Below are 26,543 nucleotides of genomic sequence, written 5' to 3'. Positions count from 1 at the left end.
GGCCCAACTTCTGGACGTCCACGTAGTACTCACACACACGCACACACACACCAAGATCAACGTATTGCGAAAGTAGCAATAATCGACCGAACATCATGGAGGGAAGAAATCTGGACACATGATTCACCTGGTGTACCACCAGGGAGCACTGGGTACCGCCTACTTGTGGCAGGACTAAGATCAAGTGTGGCTCTGGCCACGTTACCACTGACACCACGACGCCGTCAATCAGGGTTACTCTGGTGTTGTGAGAAACTTGGGTGGAGAGTGCAGGGCACTATATTGTCTTCAGTGGTGAGAGTAGGTTCTGTCTGTATGACAGTGGCGGATGTACACGTGATCAGCGTGGAACTGGTGAGTGTGCTATTCACGATGCACAGGTGTCACCCCAGGCTTCACGGTGTGGCGGGTAAGCAGTCGCAGTTCGTGGTCACATTTGGTTTTCTGCAGGGTAAAGTAACCATTATCCACTATAAAATGGTTCAAATGGCTCTGAGCACTATGGGACTTAACTTCTGAGGTCATCAGTCCCCTAGAACTTAGAACTACTTAAACCTAGCTAACCTAAGGACATCACACACATCCATGCCCGAGGCAGGATTCGAACCTGCGACCGTAGCGGTCGCGCAGTTCCAGACTGTAGCACCTAGAACCGCTCGGCCACTCCGGCCGGCTAGCCACTATAATGCATAGGCTGTTACGCCCATCCCCCCGTCACTTCTTCGACAGGAAAGTGATGTACTTCTTCAGAAGGAGAATGAACGTCCACAAACAGTCTCTCCAGGGTGCACAACAACTTCTCTGACCCAAGATGACCAGATCTCATGTATGGGACGTGGAGAATCGGATGCCCGTCTCCAGAGCATGCAAGTACCATTGCCGAATTGCAATCAAAAGTGCAAAGTGCTTGAAAAAAATCTACCGCAGGATGCCATTGGGCATCGTTTGCACTAGAGAATACTCGGCTGCGTTTCGGTCAGAGGGGGTGGGGGGGGGGGTGCTTGTACACTATGTACTAATGAGATTGTTTTGGCACTCTTCACTGTGAGGAGTTTGTTTCATTTGAAATTGTCATCATATATTCCCACAATGATGAACTACCTATCACGTCACTTGACAATAAAATGACCTGAGCCTTGACGGTGCTGCATTTTTTTCCGGCGGTATATGCTACAGGATTTGTTTCAGAAATTGAAGAAAGTAAACCATAATGGCGACCACACAAGTAGCCTTTTATACGATTACACAGGCAGGCCTTATGCACTACGAGGACTGTAATAACTGCTGCGCCGGGTTACTTGCCCGTTTTTAAAGGTTTGGTCTGAACGCGGCTCACTTACTGATGTTGACGTTGGCGATGCGGCAGCTGGCGAGGTCCAGGTCGGTGAGCAGGGGCTGCTGGGAGAGCTGGAGCGGCGCGTCGCTCCAGTTGCCGCCGTGCAGCGCCACAGCACGCGCGTTGGTGCCGGCCAGCAGGTCCAGCACCTGCTGCAGCTGCAGCTCCACCTCGCCGTTCACCTCGGCGCGCAGCTCCGTCAGCTCGGCGTCCAGCTGCCAGCAGCGAGAGGTGGCCCTCACATCAACTGTGCCTATGCGACGCCCTCGCAGTACTGCTTTTGTGAACTTATTTTAGTGTTTTTGTTTTTGTATTGTTTTGTATCTTATTTGTCAAACTGTGTTGGTTGCTTCCGACATGAAGTAAATCAATGGACTCAGTCACACAAAGCAGTCAGTACTGTTGTATGCAATTTGGTTTATATCGATTCAATTACTCCTATTCACCACTGTACGGAGAACATTCGTAGAATGTACCAATTATAGCGCAAACTACGCTTGGAGAGCATATGACATTGTAACAGGCAGTACTAGAAGATTGGATGCAAATGAATGGTATGGTACATGTACTAAAGTCACCTAAATATTTGAACCCTGTAACGTTTGCGTTGAAAGAAACTGATGCTAAATATGAAAAAAAGAAATGCGTATAAATAAATAAAACTACAGCTAGTCACTTTTTTGAATAGTTATTTATTATTCAATGAAAAGATTTTCGAACCTTTCCAGGTTCATCTTCACATGGTTTCCTGGAAGTTACATCACTATTTCGAGCATAATGCTGGGTGGTGGCTCTGTGACAAGAAGATGGAACACGCTTTAACGTATCGCCATGAGTATTGTCTGTCGATATGGATTCAAAATTTTAGTTTTGTACTTACTGCAACCTTATGAGCCCTTTTTCTGTTGGTGTCCATCTGTCTGTTTCCATTTTGATGGCCAGTTAATACATCATTTAACATACATTTACACAATCTGTATGCATTTACACTGTTATGGCGAAACTCTGCCAACATCCACTATGTGCTATACAACTGTTGCTTCTTTTAAAGCTCTTGACAAAAATATATTACATAGGCTACTTTGCTCAGAGATGTTATTTGTTTTGTTTGCATGTATTAAAGGCGATGTATGGGCAAATACTTTAATGATACTTGTGTTAACATTAGGGCTCAAAATAAACGAAATAAATAAAGAAATTACTACAAGTACAAGCTTCAAGTGATCTGATGTCTGTTCATATATTAACATATAATACAATAAATTTATGAGCAAATACTTCAATCAAAATTGGCATTAACATGAATGCCCAGGAATAAAACAGTACAGAGTTATAGTATTTGCAATGGCATGCAGCTGTTTGTATGACCATGAAATTTATACTTAAATTTAAAACAGTAACAAAACTTCAAATGAACTGCTCACTTGTTTCTGCTTTCGGATTAACATTATATGGAACATTAGTAAGGATAGATTCTGTTTATTTTAACTGAAGGTAATATGTTTAAAAATTATTGTGTTTGTAATGAAGTAAAGCTGTTTTTATGACCATACACTATATCTTTAAAACCAAGAACTAATGTTCAAATGAACTGCCGAATATTTATGTTTTTTACATTAACATGGTCAGGAATGATAATAAAAGCAGATTCTCTTTTTTCCAGCTGGACGCAATATGTATAAACGTTATGCTTTTTGTAATGAACTGCACCTATTTATATGACTATGAGCTTTAAATGTAGACTATGTCAATTTATATGTCAACAAAGAACGTCGTATCATCTCATATTGACATGAGAAAAAGGTAAGTGCTCTGAACGTGTTGGATACGGCAGCTCGTAATGTGTTTATACCAGTCTGTCTGTCTGTTCGAAGTGGTTTCTCTCATACTCGAATTACGTTGTGTGTAAGAATCGTGAGCGGCCGGATCGTCTCCATGGTGAAGACAAGTGGGTCACTTAAATACATCACACACAAATGCTTTTTCTACGCCTGAGACTTAACACTGCCTTGTCAGTAGTAGCGATGCTGTTCACACCGACGTTATACCTTTCTCCGTGGTGTCTGGGGCGATAAGAGCGGAGAGCGGTGACATCTCTGTCGCGCACACAGTAAACCATGTGCTCGGCGGTAGCGAACTGCACAGAAAAGAGGACCATTACGCAAGGAGCGTTCGAGCACGAGAAATTTGAGCAGCTATGTCGATGACTGCAAGCAGATGAACTATATTGTCACTGGATGCATGCGCTACACGTTAGTGCGTTTTCACTTCCGATAGCGGAAACCTGTCTTGTACTTTGGGTTATAAAAGTGGCAGCACCAATCAGAAAAGTACAATCAGCGGAAGAGAAGGCAGAACCAATGGCATTTCCTGTTTTTAAGGACAATACCAACCAATGTAACTGCAGTGCTGATTGGCTGCAAGGTCGAACGTTATACACTTTTCTTTTTTCTTTCATTTTCCCTGAAATTAGGTCATCAATAGGAAGGGTTCAATATTTCGCAATGGGCAGGTTGGTTACAGAACGGTGAGTTTTTTCACCGCTTCGATTAGTAAGCGAGAGAACCATAAAGCCCATATTTCGTGATCTTATATCGTAGCACTTGAATGGGATACTTCAAAGCCTCCATTCTGTAATCATGGTATTTTCGGTTCTCCTTCGACTTTTCATGAATATAAAGGACACTCAGTTCCTGCGGAATATCTTCGTTTCAGACGTGATTCAGCCTGGACACCTTTAAGATATTCGTTAGAAATCACATACCTGTTGACCAGATCCTTGACTGAGGGTTTAGTAATAGAGTCCAGTCTTCACGTCCGTAGAGCAGGACAGGATATGCTACTACCTTGTAAAATTTAGATTTCGTGTCTTTGTTTCAGATGACGATGGAGCTTATCGCACATATCCTACAACTTATTAAGTCCTTAGCTTAAGTCATCTTCACGTCGCCAGCAGCCGATTTGGCTAATTACTGCAATTTTCGTCCGATTGCTTCTGTTCACTCGAAAGTTAAGGCTTTCGACCTTTTCCTCAGTGCACCACGATATCAATACAAAAGTAATAATAATGCTGCTGTTTCTTGTTTAGTTGTGTTCATAGCCGTATGATACGAAGGTGAGTCAAATGAAAACCTTAAATTTATGATGCGCCGTTATCCTGTAAGTTGGTAAGCGTGTTACAAACAGCGTGCAGAATGGCCTGTAGGTGGCAGCATAGTGCAGATGCACACATACCGTCGCAGTATCAGTATAAAGATGGCCGCCCCACTTGCGACTTGCACCAGGGAAGAACAACGCTCTGTTACTCGGTTTTTGCGTAGTGAAGGTGTGGAACCTATTGATATTCATCGACGAATGAAGGTTCAGTGCGGTGATGCATGTTTGTCACAGCAGCAAGTCTATGAATGGGGAAGGAAGTTCGCAAATGGTGTGACTTCAGTGGAAGATGCTCCTCGTCCAGTCCAGGCACAACGAGTTGTGACTCCACAGAATATTGCAGCAGTTGAAGCCATAGTGAAACAAAACCGCCGAGTGACACTGAATGACATTGCATCATGTTTACAGATTAATCATGGGTCAGCACATCACAATGTGCATGATGTACTCCAGTTTCACAAAGTGTCTGCAAGATGGGTGCCACGGCAGCTGACTCTTGAAATGAGAGAACGACGTGTTGATGCTTGTGAAGAAATTTTTCGGCGCTTTGAACGAGAAGGTGATGGCTTCCTTGCAAGAATCGTTACTGGGGACGAAACCTGGGTTCACTTCCACCAACCGGAAACGAAGAGAGCGAGCAACCCAGACCTTGCCCCAAGGGTTTCCATATGTTTGGACCACTCAAAGACGCAATGGGAGGAAAGAAGTTCCTTTCTGATGAAGAGGTACGCCACGCGGTGCGTAAGTGGTTGCGCAGACTACCAAAGAATTTTTTCTAAAGGAACTTATGCCCTTTGTAAGCGCTGTTGGACTTGCATTGAGCGTGGGTGAGATTATGTTGAAAAGTGATACAGCTTTGTACCACTTCTGCATAATAAATAATATTTAAAAAAAATATTTAAGGTTTTCATTTGACTCACCCTAGTATGTTACAAAGGACAACATGTTTTGTTTGGACTGCGAATTTATGTATTCATCACTGACGCGATTTCAGATGATATATTACTATGAAGTGCGCCAATCAACACTATTCCTTTTACGAGTATACCGTCCTAGTATAATACTTGTTTAAATGTATGGACATATAATAAGACAAAAGTCTTCATCATTTATGTAAAATAATCTAATACTTCAAGCAACAGGCTAAATATCATATGACATGTTGCGTTGTTTTACATAAATGGCAGGAGGATAATGGCCTTGTGAGGGTTATGGCATACTGCTGCGACAGCTATGCAAGCTGGTAAGAAAAATAGGTACTCCACATGATGATGACATATGGATGAGGAGTGTGGGAAAGAGATCAGAATGCTCTGAATTGTCCATGAGCGACGACAGAGAGGGGGCAGTACCGTTATCAGATTTGGCAACGAGATGCATAACTTCTATTATTAACATTAAATTTTAATAATAACCCACACTGATAATGAACTAAAATTCCAAAAAATGGTTCAAATGGCTCTGAGCACTGTGGGACTTAACGTCTGAGGTCATAAGTCCCCTAGAACTAGAACTACTTAAACCTAACTAACCTAAGGACATCACACACATCCATGACCGAGGCAGGATTCGAACCTGCTACCATAGCGGTCGCGGGGTTCCAGACTGAAGCGCCTAGAACGGCTCGGCCACAGCGGCCGGCCCTAAAATTTCAGTAACTGAATATCGATCTGCAAAGATCAACAAAGGAAATAATTTAATGTTATGAATGATTGGTGGACTTAACCGACCAGTCACAGAAGTGCATGCAGGTGGGAATAGGATAGCCAATTACAAATTCTAAGACTAGTATTCATGCAGGCAACAAGTGTGAACGAGTGGTAATTTTGTTAAGCAAAATTGAGCTGAAGTGTAATTTAGCCTCAGGAAACTGTATCAATTCTGGTTCTGCAATACACATTGTCCACATAAAGTTGATGCGTGCGACTGAAGGAACATGGAAACAGATGTCGTGAATATTATGATGCTCGAAGGGTGGTTGAGCCCTGCACGGCTCGTGTTCATGCCATTTATTATCATCTTATATTACGGTACTGCCGCCTCGTTTTCTTATTCCATTTACTGGCGTCATTAACTTCCTGCCTGACTTGGCAATGAGCGGCAGCAGCAGCGCTTATCGATAAGTGCACTGTCGTACCATCTCTGGAGCGACCGATAGTATTTCCGGGTCGTCATGTGTCTGGCAGTCAGTTGGAGACGAACCAGCAGAGATGGGGGATCCGCTCCTGAACTGATTCATAGAGTTGAATCTTTCAAAGGAGTGAACAATCAGTGATTCAGAAAAAAAGAATGGTAGCTCCAAACGTTTCCCACAGCAGAGAGAGAGAGAGAGAGAGTCGGAGCAGGTCAGCGGGGCCTCTGCTGGTCAGAGCACACTGCACGCCACACAACACAGCCGGCGTTGGCCTCTGCCCTGCTTCTGCCTTGGCTGCCTGCATTGCGCAGTGCCCCATTGGATTTTGTGTTTCACATATGCCGTGCCGTCTCTGTGCTTCCTCTGCCGCGTGCAGTGTCTGGCGCTCCTTAACTTAGCATCGCACTCTGTCGGCGATCGTTTCAGTCGCATGTCCTACCCTCTGGGCAGTTGATGCGAGCAACAGGACAGAGGGCCTCCTAGCGGAGAACATAAGAACTACTTGCAACAACCTGCTCGCAAGAGAACGGACGATTTGTCTCGGAGCGGGTGACGGGTGGCCGTTCACCGCTCCCCCCACCCTCGGAACTCGCCCGCTCAACGCTCACCCCACCGTTCTCGACTCTAGCCAGAGCGTTGAGCAAAGCAACTCAGGTGTCACTATGGTCTCTGCGGTCTTAGCTCATGCAGTAATACAGCTCGCGGCTCGACCTGCTTGACTCAGCGCCTCTGCATCGGAGTTCGTCTATACTGGATATTGTTCTTCGGACTAATACCGATATGTATATTACATAATTATGTATACATCATTTGTTTTTATTTTATTTTTATTAGTTTAAACTGATCAGATGAGGTTCCTGCCGACTCCTCTTACTATAGGATTTTTTATTATGGACACTCGAATTTACACTTTAATTACGAGTGAACCAATAAACGTATCGCAAAATGTGATACACCAATATTTTCCTTGTTTTATTCTGCGTAAGGCTATATGCAGCACTTTGGTCTTACAGTCAAATATATATATTTTTTCTAATTGTAGTACGGATTTTGCTATTTTGGGCGTCTTCGGAAGGAAACGTTCACTTTAAAAATATATGGCTTGGGATGAATTTGTACAAGGTTAATGAAATTTTAATACATTATAGCCAAATACATTGTTAATGTAAATCTCAAGTTACAACATTTTCTGATCACCCAAAAAACCACGATAGTGCAAAATAAATCGATAATCAAAAACTTTGTCATATCGTGGAAATTTCAATAAACAATACAAAATTCTTACTCATTATCTGTGTTACTTCAAAATAGGATCAAATAAGATCAAAATACAGGTATAGTACTGGAATAAACCAAGTTTAAAGGGCAATGTGCCTTCCACTTATTTTCTATTGTGAATGAGTGGTGAGTCATGAAAAAGACCTAGTTCATTTCAGGGAGTGAACAGTTCTGATCCGATCTCTGAAAAGAACAGTTTTGCCCATCTCTAGTCAGGACGCGGCAGCAGTGAAGTCGGGGACGGAGCACTCCAGTGCTCGCCGACCGCTGGCGACACACATGAACTATCCGACGGAGGGAGATTGGAGCGAGACGACCGTTGGTTGGTTGCTCGGTTGGTCATCTCATCCACCGACGTGTATTTGGTCTTTTCATCGTTTCCGGGTCTGCGCGGTCGGTCCGTTGGCGTAGAGCAGCGAGGAAGTCTCCGTTGCGCGTTTCTGGCCGAGACCACTGGCGGTGTGCACGCGTGGTTTTAGTGTGAGGTGCTGCTTGCGAGTGCCACGAAGTTCGTCGCCCACCGATCTTGGACGTGAAAGTTGAATCCTCACTAAAGCTATTATCGAGCCTCAACTGTTTACATTTCTTCGTTTGATCCTGGAAGTCGCTGTTGGTACATTTCCGCGAGCAACAACGTGTGTGTATTTAAGTCGGCTTAGATTCCAGCCGTCTTCCTATGCAGTTTAACTTATTCCCCGTTACTGAAGTTGACCTGCCGTAGCTTCCGCCTTGTGGCCGTTGACGTTCCGGTTACCTGCCCTGGCCGTTGACGTAATTTTAGGCAGTGTATGTTCATCGTCGTGTTGTTGCTCTCCAGGACGGCGTGTAGCTCGACAGCTGAGATGTTGTTGATCGTTGCGGGCGCCAATATTCCGTGTGTCGTTGTACTGAGATCTTGTGGTCGTTTGCTGGTTGCCTGAAGCTGAACTGATTTTGTTGATGGTCGGTCGGTTCTCTGTTGGTTGGGTTGCCTTCAGATTAAGAAGTCGTTGGACAGGCTGCCTGTCTCACCTAAATGGGCGTTAGTGTTACAATCTCAGGACGACCCGTGGAAACTACCGGGCGTCGTTCCTTGTGTGTTCAAATGGCTCTGAGCACTATGGGACTTAACTTATCACCGAGCGAGGTGCCGCAGTGGTAAGACACTGGACTCGCATTCGGGAGGACGACGGTTCAATCCCGCGTCCGGCCATCCTGATGTAGGTTTTCCGTGATTTCCCTAAATCACTCCAGGCAAATGCCGGGATGGTTCCTCTGAAAGGGCACGGCCGACTTCCTTCCCCATCCTTCCCTAATCCGATGAGACCGATGACCACGCTGTCTGGTCTCCTTCCCCAAAACCAACCAACCAACTTAACTTCTGAGGTCATCAGTCTCCTATAACTTAGAACTACTTAAACCTAACTAACCTAAGGACATCACACACATCCATGCCCGAGGCAGGATTCGAACCTGCGACCGTAGCGGTCGCCCAGTTCCAGACTGTAGCGCCTAGAACCTCTCGGACACTCCGGCCGGCCCTTGTGTGTTACATAGTAATTTCCCTGTCTGAATTTTAGTTATTTGGTTGATGTGTGTCCTTCAGCCGAGTATCAATATCTCTTAAATTAATGTTCTTGTCTTGCCCTTAAGGCATGAGATTGTTACTTTTTGTATGGGGCCTTCAGTTCAATTTTGAATGAAATGTTTTAAGATAAGGCCTTCTGCCTCTTGATTGAAACTCTTCTTATTGCTTAATAAGGGGCCTCCAGCCAAGTTCCATTAAAATTAAATTGCTAAGGCATTCAGCCTGTTTAGATTGAAGATTCAGAAAATATTCTTGAGTGAAACCTCCAGAACAACCTTGTATTTCAATTTCTTGCTTAGGCCTAGTATCTTGGATTTTGAGTGTGGCCTTCAGCCGAGCTAAAGTTAATCAGAGGAGGTCGATTAAAGTTTTGAGTTTTTTGCATCCTTGTTGTAATACTGTGTGTTGATAAATAAAGTTTGTATGTTGAGTACAACTGACAACAACTTAGTTTGGCCCCTTTCCACAACCCAATCCGCTCTGTCCTGCTAGGTCAGGCATTTCAGCGGTATTCACATTCAGCGATCGTTCCTTTGATTATCGAGTTCAAACTGCCTTTCGTAACGGGTTGATTGTGAAGACGCAATTTTTTCATTTTGCTTTGTATTAATGAATTTGATGGCATCCCATGTACGGAAACTTTATTGTAGCGATGTAGTAGCATCCCTGAAAGTCACTGCAACATTCACTGTCGCACAGTTAGGAGCCAAGGTCTACAGAGAAGAAATTCACTGGGGATAGCTTTAGAACATATGTGGTAAGCAAGCCCCACCAAATCCTACAGGGAAGAATTAAGTGTACTTTTCCTACAATTTAGCTTTGCAGTTCATTTGACGTAACACTCCGCGTCAAACCTTCCGCAGAGTACAACTTGCGCGGTCATTGAGTCCGACGTAATAATGCGTAACGGCGGCAACCTGGTCTCTTTTTAAGAGGGGAAACGCCCTATCTTCTTAAAACGGTTGATGAGAATTGACCCACTTCATAGTGAGCTATCACTTGAGACTGGCTTAGGCGATCCAAATCGAGTTAACAGTGAATAAATAAATTTAATAAGTCTGGAGGAAACTGATCCCGCTTTTGTACTAATAATGGACCTAATTACAATACTGTGATAAGAAATTAATGCCGAACTGCAGTTGGGGAGAAAGGACAGAAATTCGATTGTAGTGGGGACCCAGAAACGACGGAGAGGCTTCGTCCACGCCTTAGCCCTCAGAGGTTCACAACCCCACAAAAGGCTACAGCAGTCCGCTCACCCCACCACCACCCCACACCGAACCTTGGGATATTGTGCGTTTCGTCCGCCAGTGGACCTCCCTGGGAACGTCTCTCACCAGACAAGTGTAACCCAAGTGTTTGCTTGGTAGAGTAATTATGATGCACGCGTTCGTGGACAGTGTTTGTGCAACAATCGCCTACGTAGTGTAACTGAGGCGGAATAAGGGGAACCAGGCCCCATTCGCCGAGGTAAATGGAAAACCGCCTTAAAAACCATCCAAAGGCTGGCCGGCAAACCGGACCTCGAGACTAATCCGCCGGGCGGATTTCTGCCGGGGAAGCAGCGCGTTACGCCGCGCGGCTAGCCGGGCGAGCGAAATTCGATTAAGATAACATTGATGCCCTTTGTGAAAGTGAGGAAAATCTACAAGACCTGTTGAATGGAAAGGTCTACAGATCACAGAATACAATCAGAATGTAGACTAGTAGTCTGTAGGAGCACCAGAAGTGAGACCAGTGACAAACTTCACATCAAAATATCTAGCATGTAGGAAAGCAAGTGAAAGAGTTCTGCTTCCATGGAGACAAACGCACACAGAGGAAGCAAGGTAAATATAAAAAGGAGGCACTAATCTTACACTATCACATCAAAAGTATTCGCACACTATTAGTAGACATTAATACAGGCTGTGTCGACCCTTCTCCGTTATCATGGCTTGAACTCAGCTGGACAGTAAGTTTCTGAATATCTGTGGAGGAATAGTATCCCATTCTTCCACAAGAGACTAGGCACTGGGGCCTCGAGTGAAATATTACGTTGTAACCCACCCCAAAGGGGTTCCATTGCGTTCAGGTCCAGATTATGTGCAGGCCAGAACATTTCAGGAACTTTTTTGGCCACATAGCATTGCCACACAGACGACACTTTTTGACAGGTGCATTGTCGTACTGATCCAATCATTGTCTCCGAACTGTTACTCTACTGCAGGCGGTACGCATTGCGTGAAGTGTGTTCACATCATTGTCAAGCGCAGTAAAGGAATCACATCCTAATGGCGAAAAATACCCCCATACCGTAACATCTCCTCCTTTGAACTTTAATCTCGGCACTACACTCGACTGCAGGCACCGTTCTGAAAGCGTTCGCAAGTACCAAAACCTGCCACAGGGTAAGCATGATTTATCACTCCAAATAACTCGTTTCCAGTGATTCACCGTACAGTGACGTGGGTCTTCACAACACCCCCAGCGTCGCTTAGCAATTTTTACAGAAATGTTTGGTTTCTGAGGAGCCCCTCGACTACTGTAGCTCATTCCTTTTAACTATCCACGCACAGTCATTGCGCTAGCTGGATTGCTAGTAACGCATTTGTAATTCACGAGTGATTCCTTCCACCGAGTTCTTGCCATTATTTTGTAACCGTCTTCCGCAATGGTTCCTGCTCGTAAGAACATAAAGTCTGCTTCGTCTTTATTTAGCTGGATTGTTCCTTCGCGTTTTCACTTCACAAGCACATCACCATAAGTCGACCTCGGAAGCTTTAGAAGCGTTTAAATGTCCGTGATGAATTTGGTTCACGTTCGACGTCACTGAACTCTGCTGACCGACCCATTGCGCCGTTAATGCTTCTCTGCTGATAACACAATACTCGTTGCTTCCTTTTGTACTTGCTGGTCAGCCTCTTGTGACAGTTGGTGGTGTCCGGATAATTTGGATCTAGATAGGTTGGGTTTCGGGCGCAGAATTGTGTAGAAGTGAGTCGTTAAATGTGAAAAAAAGGCAGAAATGTAAACTGTATAAACGTATGAGATCCAGTGTTGCCGGCCGGTGTGGCCAAGCGGTTAAAGGCGCTACAGTCTGGAGCTGCGTGACCGCTACGGTCGCAGGTTCGAATCCTGCCTCGGGCATGGATGTGTGCGATGTCCTTAGGTTAGTTAGGTTTAAGTAGTTCTACGTTCTAGGGGACTGATGACCTTAGAAGTTGAGTCCCATAGTGCTCAGAGCCATTTGAACCATTTGATCCAGTGTTGCAAAATGATTCTGAAAATGAATTTGACTGATAAGATTGAAAGTTGTGCGTAGATTCGCTAAGGTAAGAAATATACTGACGGAAAAAAACGTCACAATACAAACGAAAATAGGAAGATGTCTTCGTATATCTGAAAGATGATTACTCATATTATACGCCAATCGCATAAGAGTGGCGCTAGAAGCGCCACCGTAAGGATGCAAATCAGGTTTGCTTTAAATACAGTCTGTAACAGTCATTGTGATTCGGCGTTGTGAGTGGATGTCAGTCTTGAATGCCTTTAAGGCGACAAAGACGCCATTATTATCATCTCACTGAGTACGAATGGGGTCGTGTGATATGGCTATGAGAAGCTGGAGGCTCCTTCTGTGATATCGCAGATAGACTTGGCAGGAATGTAGCCACTGTAAACGTTTGCTGACTGCGGTCGTTACGGTGGTGGTTAATGTTTAACGTCCCGTCGACAACGAGGTCATTAGAGACGGAGCGCAAGCTCGGGTTAGGGAAGGATTGGGAAGGAAAGCGGCCGTGTCCTTTCAAAGGAACCATCCCGGCATTTGCGTGAAACGATTTAGGGAAATCACGGAAAACCTACATCAGGATGGTTGGAGACGGGATTGAATCGTCGTCCTCCCGAATGCGAGTCCAGTGTGCTAACCACTGTGCCACCTCACTCGGTGCGGTCGTTACGAGGATGTACGGTCGCAAGGGGACTGGCCTCCGGACGGCCGCATGGCTCTGGCGAGAGGGAAGACTATCGTGTTCGGCGTATGGCTCCAGCCCATCGTAGGGAATCCGCAGCAATTGGGACCACAATGACGCAACGGACTGTTTCAAATATTTTGCTTTAAGGACAGCTCCGAGACAGGTGCCCTGTGGCGTGCATTCCACTGACTACAAACCACCGTCCCTGGCGAGCTCACTATTGTCAAGGGAGAGATCATTGGAGGGCAAGGTGGAGGTCTAATGTGTTTCCGATGAAAGCTGATTATGCCTCGGTGCCATTCATGACTTAGAAGGAGACCAGTGAAGGGCCTGTAATCAACATGTCTGCGTGCTGGACACAGTGGACCAACACCTAGAATTGTGGTCTGGGATGCGATTTCGTTTGAGAGCAGGAGCACTCTCCTGGCTATCCCACGCACACTGGCTAAAAGTTTCTGCGTCAATCTGGTGGTTAGACCTATTGTACTACCATTCATGAATAGCATTCCAGGGGGTATTTTCCAACAGAATAATGCTCCCCCACATACCTCTGTTGTGTTCCAACATGATCTACAGATTGTCAACATGTTGGCTTGGCCTGTTCGATCACCAGATCTGTCACCAGTCGAACACATATGCGACATCATCGGACGAGAACTACAGCCTCATTTTCAAACAGTATTAACTGTCGCTGTATTGTCCGACCAAGTGCAACAGGCATGGAACTCCATCCCATAAACGGACATCCGGCACTGTAAAACACTGTGCGTACACCTTTCAATTCTACTACCGAACGCTGTGGCAGTTAGGCCTTCTAATAATGTACCAGCATTTCGAATTTGTAATGGCGTATCTCTTGCTGACATTAAACTGTGGTCTGGCAATGTCAATCACCAAAACATTCTATCTAGACAAATCTATTCGAGAAATTTCATTAATCTACATTTTTTTTCCGCCACTGTACTTGAGAAACGCTAGTGTTGTTATAACAATGTTGAGTGGAGTAGATACTACACTGCTGGCAATTAAAATTGCTACACCACGAAGATGACGTGCTAAAGACGCGAAATTTAACCGACAGGAAGAAGATGCTGTCACATGTAAATGATTAGCTTTTCGGAACACTCACACAAGGTTGGCGCCGGTGGCGACACCTACAACGTGCTGACATAAGTTTCCAACCAATTTCTCATACACAAACAGCAGCTGACCAGCATTGCCTGGTGAAACGTTGTTGCGATGCCTCGTGTAAGGAGGAGAAATGCGTACCATCACGTTTCCGACTTTGATAAAGGTCGGATTGTAGCCTATCGCGATTGCGGTTTATCGTATCGCGACATTGCTGCTCGCGTTAGTCGAGATCCAATACTGTTAGCAGAATATGGAATCGGTGGGTTCAGGAGGGTAATACGGAACGCCGTGTCTGGACCCCAACCGCCTCGTATCACTAGCGGTCGAGATGACAGGCATCTTATTCGCATGGCTGTAACGGATCGTGCAGCCACGTCTCGATCCCTGAGTCAACACATGGGGAAGTTTGCAAGACAACAACCATCTGCACGAACAGTTCGACGACGTTTGCAGCAGCATGGACTATCAGCTCGGAGACCATGGCTGCGGTTACCCTTGACGCAGCATCACAGGCAGGAGCGCCTGCGATGATGTACTCAACGACAAACCTGAGTGCACGAATGGCAAAACGTCATTTTTTCGGATGAATATAGGTTCTGTTTACAGCATCATGATGGTCGCATACGTGTTTGGTGGCATCGCGGTGAACGCACATTGGAAGCGCGTATACTGGCGTATCACCCGGCGTGATGGTAAAGGGGTGCCATTGGTTACACGTCTCGGTCATCTCTTGTTTGCATTGACGGCACTTTGAACAGTGGACGTTACATTTCAGATGTGTTACGACCCGTGGCTCTACCCTTCATTCGATCCATGCGAAAACCTACATTTCAGCAGGATAATGCACGACCGCATGTTGCAGGTCTTGTACGGGCCTTTCTGGATATAGAAAATGTTCGACTGCTGCCCTGGCCAGCACATTCTCCAGATCTCCCACCAATTGAAAACGTCTGGTCAATGGTGGCCGAGCAACTGGCTGGTCACAATACGCCAGTCACTACTCTTGATGAACTGTGGTATCGTGTTGAAGCCGCATGGGCAGCTGTACCTCTACACGCCATTCAAGCTCTGTTCGATTCAATGCCCAGGCGCATCAAGGCCGTTATTACGGCCAGAGGTGGTTGTTCTGGGTACTGATCTCTCAGGATCTATGCACCCAAATTGCGTGAAAATGTAATCACATGTCAGTTCTAGTATAATATATTTGTCCAACGAATACCCGTATATCACCTGCATTTCTTCTTGGTGTAGCAATTTTAACGGCCAATAGTGTACCTCATTCGATACTGTCGAGCTACGCTGTGCACACTTTCAGGACAGGGTAAGTGGGTACTCACCATGAGCGTGGCGTTGTGTATGTAGTGGAGTCTGTTGAGCACGCCCTTCCTGGCGGCGGTCGCGTGCCGAATCACCGCCGTCACCAGCACCGTGTCCCGGTTCAGGCACGCCGACGGCCTGCAACACACCGCAGAACAGTGAGCAGGTGAGGCACAGAAAATCACTTAGTCTCCAGCTAGTGCCATGCAGCTCAGTTCATTCTCAAAACTAAAGTCTGTTTAAAGAAAATTGTTTAATTTTCTGACATGTAGGCCCTAAAGCACTGGTCAAAATTAGAGAAAAGTCCTATAAATACATGTCCGGAAACAAATACAATGTAGGCCACTAAATAGTCAACATCGTGAAGGTGGCGTGGAACAGACGTCAAACTGGCGTGACATGTTTGGATATGTACAGAGACAGAGTGGAAATATAAAACATTCTAAGTGCCCATTTCTTCACTAAACTCCATTTCAGTGCTGCTGTGTCCCCGGCTGTGTAGTCTCTACCATTAGGCAAGATTAGGCGGCCACCTAAGAGCGGCAAAATTTTAGGGGCGGTAGCGGGCGAAAAAAATTAATTTCAATTGAACAGAGAAAATATGAGCAAATGAGGGGAAAAGTGGATAATAAGAAAAATTAAAGTATCGAAATGTTTTGGAAATCATAGGGAACAGTTGCTTAGTAATTCTTTACTTGCTTTGACGAAAGTAAATACATTGCTTCTACCAACCTGAGAACTAAAGCAGCCGCTACTGAGTACGGATCGAAACAATGGAAAGTGCCACTGCCTTCAGACAATCACGAAATCCATCCCTCACCGGGATTCGAATCTGGACTCATCTAGGACGAATGATCAGAAGCCAATCGCTTAGACCACTGCGCCTAAGAAAAATTGTAGTACCCTCAATGGAGCACTCAAACAAAGCATCATTTATTTATTTTATCGCAAGAAACTGAATGAGGAAAAAGATGAGAGTCATTTTTCATTGTAAAAATATTGCGATCAAAACAAGCTAAATAACACAACGACAGTAAAATGTTTCAGAATGTCTCCCACAATATGGCATAAATTCTAAACTGAAGGATAAATTCATTCGTACCAGAAAATAGTTCCATACATTTATCTGCCCATTTGCTTGTAATTAAATAAAGTAAGTAATTGATGTCAAATTTGGATGGACTGAGGTATTCAAGTGAGTTCTGTTTTAAAATTTGCAGCACATAATTCCCATTTCAATTGTTTGGGGAAATTTCAAAAATTGAAGACAAAAAATGAGAGACCGATGATTTTTGTTGTTCTCATTCACTTCTGAAGCAACGTAGGACAAAACATGAAAATTAAAGACCATCGATAGGCAATGAGAACGGCTGGTGACCTTAGTTTGATGATTAAAAATATGACAGGACAGTTGCAGTGTTGTGCCGCTGGATACTCGTGGTGGTGGTGGTGGTGGTGGTGGTGTGTGTGTGTGTGTGTGTGTGTGTGTGTGTGGCGGGGAGGGGGGGGTGGGGATGGTTGGGGGACGGAAATCGGGGAGACGGATGGTAAAGGGGCGTCATTTTTCAGTTCTCGCCTAGAGCAGAAAAACACCTAGCACCGGCTCTGGTCACCAGAACTCTGTTGCATGCCCCTAGATTAGTATTTCAATCATTCGTTACTAGACAGCGCATGATCTTTGTGATAAACGATGTTTCCCAGTGGAGTTCTAAGTGTCATGCGTTAAGGTTTCCTCCATGTAGCCTGGCATGTTTTGAAGAGTAGATGGATGAGGTTGAAATTTACGTCGCATATTAAGACCTATAGTTTCTAGGAGATGGAGAAAAACTGTATCTACTGAGTAACCCAGTCAAAAAGTTACGACCATTTGTGTAACATACTTCGATAGCCGCGAAGTCACTCATCAAAATCCACTGGGTGCTTTCCCTTGACCCAGACGCATGAAATAGGGCAAGAGCAACGTTTCACAGTAAACCCAGAGGAAAAATTCGAAAACCGTTAATCTGCAGTTATATCACACGAAAAAAAATCATTTGCTATGAGATGTCCGTCCATCTGTTAAGACCGTTTTTTCTGAGGAACAAGAAGATAGATCAGGTTTACATTTATATCACATACTGGGGTCTACAGTCCTTTGGTACTGTAGAAATTTTAAAGCCAATGAAATCAAAAGATACAGTGATTTATGTCACATATTTTGATACGGACTCACTCATTAAAACCTATAGCTTAACTACCCCCTGATGTAGAATCATGAAATCTGGCAAGAAGAATGGTTTCATAGTAAAAGTAAAGGAACAATTAGAAAACTGTTAATTTGTGATTATACCACACGAAACTATTTCTTTCAGCATTTGTTATCCCATTTCAGGCTTGAAGTTAAGACTTTTTTGAAATTCTTGGAAATCCCAGGACCGTTATCTTGCCACTGCCAGTATCCGTAACAGGCAAAATCATCGAGACCCTCGACTCCCGGAATGGATGAGCTGTCTGCGTACAAATAATCAAGTTTGTACGGAACCGCCAGTGTGCGAGTCCTACTAGCACCTACCCAATCTTTGTTTGCGTGCTCAAATTTTAACACGACTACATGTTTCGAGATGTAGCCTCTTCATCGGGCAAATATCACAGTACAAAAACATTTAACTTCACTACACATAGATCTTAGTGTAGGAGTATTTTGCTCTTAGCGTGTGGTGCGGACTGCTTGCCGAGGAAGAGAGCGAACTTCCCATTTGTGAGGAAGTCTATTTCAATTTGTGGTCTATTACCAACAAGAAAATGTAAAGATTCAGAAATAGATGTTCCCTTCTTATGTTATCGCCATCACTTTCGCTCTCTGGATTTTTGTTGTCTTTTCTTTGTGATCTTTTGAAGTTCACTAACAACATTACCGTGCACAGAAATCAAGTCAGCGGCCTAAGAAAAGCTCACTTTAACTGCATTACCTACATGCTGGTGATATCTTTTACTTTCTAATGTTTTCTTTACACTTGGGAAAAGTATCTTTGATACCAGCACATGGAATGTGTAACGATAACTGAAAATGTGAAATATTTGTCATTACTCATGACAAACAGGTAATTCCGCCAAAATCACAAAGATCTAATTTTTGAGAATATGTATCCATACATACTACTGTATTAACATCATTCCGGTGAGTATTTAAATTTCCCATTTTAGATGCTGAATACTTTAATTTGTTCCAACATGTCCGCCTTCCAGCTCTTGCCTAAAATGTGCACCACTAGAAGATTATCAAGTATAACTCTGTGACTTATTTCGCTGAAATATTTTTCTACAGTTAATGTTGAGTCTGCAACAATGTGCTCCTGGAACCTTGTGAAACATAAAACTGCTAGAATGAAAAATGCTCCTTTTATAGCAAAGAAAGGCGAATATGCCCCAGGCAGAGTTAGGGATGTAAAAGAAGAGAACTAGCTTCTCGACTTACATGGCAACTTCAAAGTGTTTTATTTGCAATAGTTAGCCACAGCTTCTAGCAACGTCTCTACATAGTTTCCGCTCTGTCTGAGACATATGTCGCAGCGTTTTACCAACTTCCCAATATTCTCGTTCATGGAAGGCAGCCGCCTGCACTTTTCGCCGAATCTCTACGCTGATCTGCAACTCATTGTCTGTGCCAAAACGTTGACTTCATAGCCAGCGGTTCGTGTCAGCAGAGATGAAAATCAGAGGGAGCAAAGTTCTGGCTGTATGGAAGGTGATCAAACACTTCCCATCGAAAATGCTGGAGAGTGTGGCCGAGAACTGTCACGAGGAAAAAAATACATGACAGTTATGTTTGCGGGCTCCACCAAATCAGACGAAGTATCTCAAGGGCACTCATACTTCGCGAGAGATGCTGTTTTCTAGGCATCTTTACGTGCTCAGAACTGAACAGACAGGCATGACGTGATCAACGGGCATGCTAGAGACACTGTCCAACATACCTTTGCACAGTTTTATCGTTGTTCCATTTCGCGACCGATCGAACCTTACTTTCGAAATACGCTTCGTATCTTTTCAAGTAAAGTAACATGATACATGATGTCATGTTGTTTAACATGACACATGTCATTGTGTCATCCAACACGACATTTGTCACATCGCACAATATGACACCACGTGTCATTAAACTTCAGGCTACATGTATCCTCACCCGCAAATACATAAAGGAAGGTTATGGTATAACGTCCTCTCGACATGTAAGTCATTAGTGGCGGAGCACAACCTCTGAATATTTCAGCGATGGGGAAGGAAATCGCCGATACTCTTTCAAAGGAACCATCCCAGCAATTGCCTACAGCGGTTTAGAGCAATCACGGAAAACTTCAATCAGGATGCCTGGACACGCGTTTGAGCCGCCATCCTACCGAAAGCGAGTCAAATGTACTGACCACCGGGCCACCTCGCTCGGATCGCAAATAAAGCGAGGGAAAAACTTTTTATGTGCCTCTGTAAGAATCATAATTTCCCTTCATTGTCCTGATGAGGAATATACGTCGACAGCAGAAGATGCAAACTGCAATCAGCTTCAAATGCCAGCTCCATAAATTTTCTCAACAGCGTTTCGCGAAAAGAACTTCTTCCTTCCACGGAGTCCAGTTTTTCACGAAGCATCTCTGTAATACTCGCGTGTCGGTCGAACCTACAGGCAACGAATCTAGCAGCATGCCTCTGAATTTCTCCAGTATCTTCCTTTAATTCGACTTGCGGGAGATACCAGAAAGTCGAACAGTACTCAAGAGTACGTCGCACTTGTGTTGTACACTCAGTCCCTTTTATAGCACAGATCAGGTAATCTTTGTTAAAATTCTCCCAATAAACCGATGTCGACCATGCGCCTTCTTAGCGCTCATTCCATTTGACGCCTAGATATTTCATCGATGTGACTGCGTCAAGCAACAGGCTGCTGATACTGTATTCGAATATTATGGGATTATTTTTCCCAATAATCTGCATTAATTAACGTTTTTTTCTGTATTTAGAGTAAGCTGCCATTCATCACACCAACTAAGTCATCTTGTATCCACATACAGACACTGAATGTCACAACTTCAGGTGCACCACTGCGTCATCAGTCAACGGCCGCAGATTACTTCGCACCCTGTTCGTCAGATCAGTTATGTACACAGAGAATACGAGAAGTGCCATTACACCTCCCCGGCGCACTCCTGACGATATACCGTACTTGTCTGTGATGTATACTCGCCTTCGAGGACAGCGTTCTGGTATCTATTCCGTAAGAACAGGTCATCCACAAATCTGTAAACCTAATCCGTATGCTCGGACCTTCGTTAACAGTCTGCAATGAGGCGCTGTGTTAAACGCTTTTCAGAAACCTAGGCATATGAAATCTGCCTGTATCCGCAGTATATCACTCTTCGCGGCAATCATATTTTTGCGAAAATAATCCGTATGATCGTATCTTGTTAACTAGATTGCATTTCTGATCGTTGTAGCCACAATAACACTATTGTCAATTAAAGCATCCTAACTTACGTAGCAGGTATCTGATGACATTAAAAAGTGCTGATCGGTGTATGCGACCAAAGAAAACTACCTGTGTTGTTTTGCACCATAATTCGGTAGGATCCTCCATTTAGCTGACTTGGAAACTGCGGAGCGATCCTACAATCAAACTGGCTACTGGGGAGCTGCATGCGGGCAAAACTTGTACCTTTATTACTTATTATTTGTTAAATCAGATGTCAAACAGGCATATAAAGCTTTTCTCATTAGTGTAATCGTAAAATGCTAATGAAAATAATCTGATCATAGCGTGTAAAACAAAAGAAAATTTAGAACAGCCGGAACCACTTCGCGCGTTGTTGTGTTGTTACGAACGATGCCCCCTATGAGACATCTACACTGGTAGTATAGCTCAATCTTACTGGCGTACGAAATTGTGTGTTAGCTGAGTACATGATTAAATTTTGGATTGGTAACCAGTAAATATATACTTGGTGCCCCGAGTTTTTGAGTACTGCAGACAAACTTTATGTACTGTTCATTTGTTAATGAAAAACTTATTGATCAAATTTTTCTTGTGATCTGTAGACCGTCTGGCGATGTCAGAGCACTGATTATTGGCGATAGTGAGTTTGTTACACTTCTGGAAATTGAAATAAGAACACCGTGAATTCATTGTCCCGGGAAGGGGAAACTTTATTGACACATTCCTGGGGTCAGATACATCACATGATCACACTGACAGAACCACAGGCACATAGACACAGGCAACAGAGCATGCACAATGTCGGCACTAGTACAGTGTATATCCACCTTTCGCAGCAATGCAGGCTGCTATTCTCCCATGGAGACGATCGTAGAGATGCTGGATGCAGTCCTGTGGAACGGCGTGCCATGCCATTTCCACCTGGCGCCTCAGTTGGACCAACGTTCGTGCTGGACGTGCAGACCGCGTGAGACGACGCTTCATCCAGTCCCAAACATGCTCAATGGGGGACAGATCCGGATATCTTGCTGGCCAGGGTAGTTGAATTACACCTTCTAGACCACGTTGGGTGGCACGGGATACTTGCGGACGTGCATTGTCCTGTTGGAACAGCAAGTTCCCTTGCCGGTCTAGGAATGGTAGAACGATGGGTTCGATGACGGTTTGGATGTACCGTGCACTATTCAGTGTCCCCTCGACGATCACCAGTGGTGTACGGCCAGTGTAGGAGATCGCTCCCCACACCATGATGCCGGGTGTTGGCCCTGTGTGCCTCGGTCGTATGCAGTCCTGATTGTGGCGCTCACCTGCACGGCGCCAAACACGCATACGACCATCATTGGCACCAAGGCAGAAGCGACTCTCATCGCTGAAGACGACACGTCTCCATTCGTCCCTCCATTCACGCCTGTCGCGACACCACTGGAGGCGGGCTGCACGATGTTGGGGCGTGAGCGGAAGACGGCCTAACGGTGTGCGGGACCGTAGCCCAGCTTCATGGAGACGGTTGCGAATGGTCCTCGCCGATACCCCAGGTGCAACAGTGTCCTTAATTTGCTGGGAAGTGGCGGTGCGGTCCCCTACGGCACTGCGTAGGATCCTACGGTCTTGGCGTGCACCCGTGCGTCGCTGCGGTCCGGTCCCAGGTCGACGGGCACGTGCACCTTCCGCCGACCACTGGCGACAACATCGATGTACTGTGGAGACCTCACGCCCCACGTGTTGAGCAATTCGGTGGTACGTCCACCCGGCCTCCCGCATGCCCACTATACGCCCTCGCTCAAAGTCCGTCAACTGCACATATGGTTCACGTCCACGCTGTCGTGGCATGCTACCAGTGTTAAAGACTGCGATGGAGCTCCGTATGCCACGGCAAACTGGCTGACACTGACGGCGGTGGTGCACAAATGCTGCGCAGCTAGCGCCATTCGACGGCCAACACCGCGGTTCGTGGTGTGTCCGCTGTGCCGTGCGTGTGATCATTGCTTGTACAGCCCTCTCGCAGTGTCCGGAGCAAGTATGGTGGGTCTGACACACCGGTGTCAATGTGTTCTTTTTTCCATTTCCAGGAGTGTATTTTAACAAACTTTAACCTTGCGTGTAAAATAACTTTAATCCCTTTTAAAATTTCGACTAAGTCAGTTAATAGGCTTTCTGAGCTTGAATATCAGTGTCACGAGTAGTAGCTATCCATTTCAGCCAACTGCACTTGATGAGGATCCGACGTCCCGCCTTTATATGCTCTGGGACAACTAGGCGGAATGAAGTCGCCAGCTCAATACAATTTAGAGACTTTTGCGATGTATACCGATTCCTTAAGATTCAACTGCGACCCGCACAGAACTGTGGAAGGCTATACCAAAATCACAATAAAACTTTCGTAAGTAGTCTAACACCACTGATGTTTCTAGGAAGACAGACACAGCGTAATCTCCTGAACAGAAGAATGCTAGGAAGTTTCAAAATGAGAACTTGGCGATGGAACTACAAACCAGTAAATCTACAGTTCCTTACCGTCTGCATTAGTAAACACCGATTGCAAAAGACGTACAGTGAGCTTGGCAGCTGCTACGTTAACGCACGTGGCATCTTCAGTCTGCACACCCTGCACGAATTTCGAGACGACGCGTTTCTCCGTCTTTGGCAGAGCGCCCTGTCTGTGAGGCGGCAGGTCTCTCTGGCTGCTACCCTGCTACAGAGACTGCAGAAGCAGCCGGCGCCTGCCCTGGTTCGGAGCATCTGGCCTGCGTCGCACCGCCGTGCTGGGTGTTGCCGACATAGCTAGGCGCACATCAACGGCGTTTCCATCTAAATGCTAAGCGGGCTGCTCGCCGCCTACTTTGCTGCGCTACGCCGTGCTCTTCAAAGCAGACACGATTCGGTTACTGTAACGCTGTCACTCCACGACGGAGGGTTCCGTAACACTACACTCCCTTGGTGTTCCATTCGTTAACTGCAAGATGACTTTTATCGAGACTGAACTACTCAAATGTAGCAATGCACAGATGCACCACTGTGGGCAGTGGACAGCGTATTATTTGATTTAAAACTAGTTCCACTCGTCAGACGCGAGAATCAGTGGAAATTATAGAACACAACAGCTTCAGATATTGATCACTAAAGCTCGACTTCTCGCATGATAGCTTACATTCATTGCCCTGTTACCAACACGTTAGAGGGCTAAAACTCAGCGCGGCACAAAGGCAACCCAAAGTAGAGGGACTTGAGTCTGCAGTGTTTGTGGCAAGCCCATATTCACTTGTACACACAAAAGAAAAAATTATCATTTGGAAAGCAAGGGCCACACCGATATTCAGTAATTTGTATTCCAAAGAAGGCTCACTGGTGTATTTACGGGGATTGGAACTTAAATAGTGGCAACTATTTTTTTCACAACCGATACAAAAGAGTTACATATTTTCACCTGTTACTGTCCTTCAAAGTAGTCGCCAGCGTTGTGTAGAATCCGTTGCCAGCGATGTGGAAGGCGTAGTATACCGTTAGCAGAGCCTGTTCTGTTGATAGTGCGAATGGAACGTCTAATCTCTGGAACAGTTCTGAAGTGAATGCCACGAAATGGTTCCTTCATCTTCGGAATCAAATCAAAGTCCTTGTCAAGGACGTAAGTCCGGGAAGTATGGTGCATGGTACAGTACTTCCCAGGCTCATCGACCGAACGGAGCAGCCACAGCTTGCGCTGTATGCGCCCTCGCATTGTCGTGCAGAATGATTGGTGGATTGCGCAGAAAGTGTCGCCGCTTCTTTCACAACGCTGGTCGCAGGTGACTTAAGTCCTTGTGACTTTGATTTTATTCTGAAGATGAAGGAACCACTTCGTGGCATTCGCTTCAGAACAGTTCCAGAGATTCGACAGGCAGTAGACCGTTCCATTCGCACCATCAAAAGAAAAGTCTCTGCTAACGGTATACTACGCCTTCCTCATCGTTGGCACCGGTCTCTACACAACGCTAGTGACTACTTTGAAGGACAGTAAGAGGTGCAAACATGTAATTCTTTTGTATGGGTTGTGAAAAAGTAGTTGCCACTATTTAAGTTCGAACTCTCATACTATCGAACCATTAACTTGTTATGGTTACAAAATACTGACATGAATTATTTACAGAAGAATCAGTTATAAGAGTCAAAGGACGTGAAAAGGAAGCCGTAATTAGGAAGGAATAAGACAGAGTTGCAGCTTATGACGGTGTTATTCAATTTATTCACTACTGGCCATTAAAATTGCTACACCAAGGAGAAATGCAGATGATAAAAGGGTATTCATTCGACAAATATATTATACTAGAACGGACATTTGATTACATTTTCACGCAATTTCTGTCCATAGATCATGAGTACTCAGTACCCAGAACAACCACCTCTGGCGGTAATAACGGCCTTGATACGCCTGGGCATTGAGTCAAACAGAGCTCGGATGGCGTGTACAGGTACAGATGTCCATGCAGCTTCAACACGATACCACAGTTCGTCAAGAGTAGTGACTGGCGTATTGTGACGAGCCAGTTACTCGGTCACCATTGAACAGACGTTTTCAATTGGTGAGAGATCTGGAGACTGTGCTGGCCTGGGCAGCAGTCGAACATGTTCTGTATCCAGAAAGGCCCGTACAGGACCTGCAACATGCGGTCGTGCGTTATCCTGCTGACATGTAGGGTTTCGCAGGGATAGAATAAAGGGTAGAGCCACGGGTCGTAACACATCTGAAATGTAACGTCCACTGTTCATAGTGCCGTCAATGCGAACAAGAAGTGACCGAGACGTGTAACCAATGGCACCCCATACCATCACGCCGGGTGATACGCCAGTATGGCGATGAAGAATCCACGCTTCCAATGTGCGTTCACCGTGATGTCGCCAAACACGGATGCGATCATCATGATGCTGTAAACAGACTCTGGATTCACCAGAAAAAATTACGCTTTGCCATTCGTGCACCCAGGTTCGTCGTTGAGTACACCATCGCAGGCGCTCCTGTCTGTGATGCAGCGTCAAGGGTAACCGCAGCCATGGTCTCCGAGCTGATAGTCCATGCTGCTGCTAACGTCGTCGAACTGTGCGTGCAGATGGTTGTTGTCTTGCAAACGTCCCCATCTGTTGACTCAGTGATCGAGACGTGGCTGCACGATCCGTTACAGCCATGCGGATAAGATGCCTGTCATCTCGACTGCTAGTGATACGAGGCCGTTGGG

The 26,543-nt window shown here is 45.2% G+C and overlaps 1 protein-coding gene across 1 annotated transcript in view; it reads right to left on the bottom strand.

Annotated features, from left to right (window-relative positions):
- LOC126252164 (uncharacterized) overlaps positions 1-26,543 on the bottom strand; it is a 193,808-nt gene that overhangs the window by 8,879 nt on the left and 158,386 nt on the right. The window contains exons 4-5 of the mRNA XM_049953032.1: positions 15,896-16,013; positions 1,341-1,551 (exon numbers count right to left, since the gene is read on the bottom strand). Of these exons, the coding sequence (XP_049808989.1) occupies positions 1,341-1,551; positions 15,896-16,013 (329 nt within the window). The remainder of the gene's footprint in view (positions 1-1,340; positions 1,552-15,895; positions 16,014-26,543) is intronic.

The sequence above is a fragment of the Schistocerca nitens genome, chromosome 4 (assembly GCF_023898315.1).
Source record: "Schistocerca nitens isolate TAMUIC-IGC-003100 chromosome 4, iqSchNite1.1, whole genome shotgun sequence".
NCBI classification, from domain to species: Eukaryota; Metazoa; Arthropoda; class Insecta; order Orthoptera; family Acrididae; genus Schistocerca; species Schistocerca nitens.
This window is presented reverse-complemented; position numbering and strand designations above follow the sequence as displayed.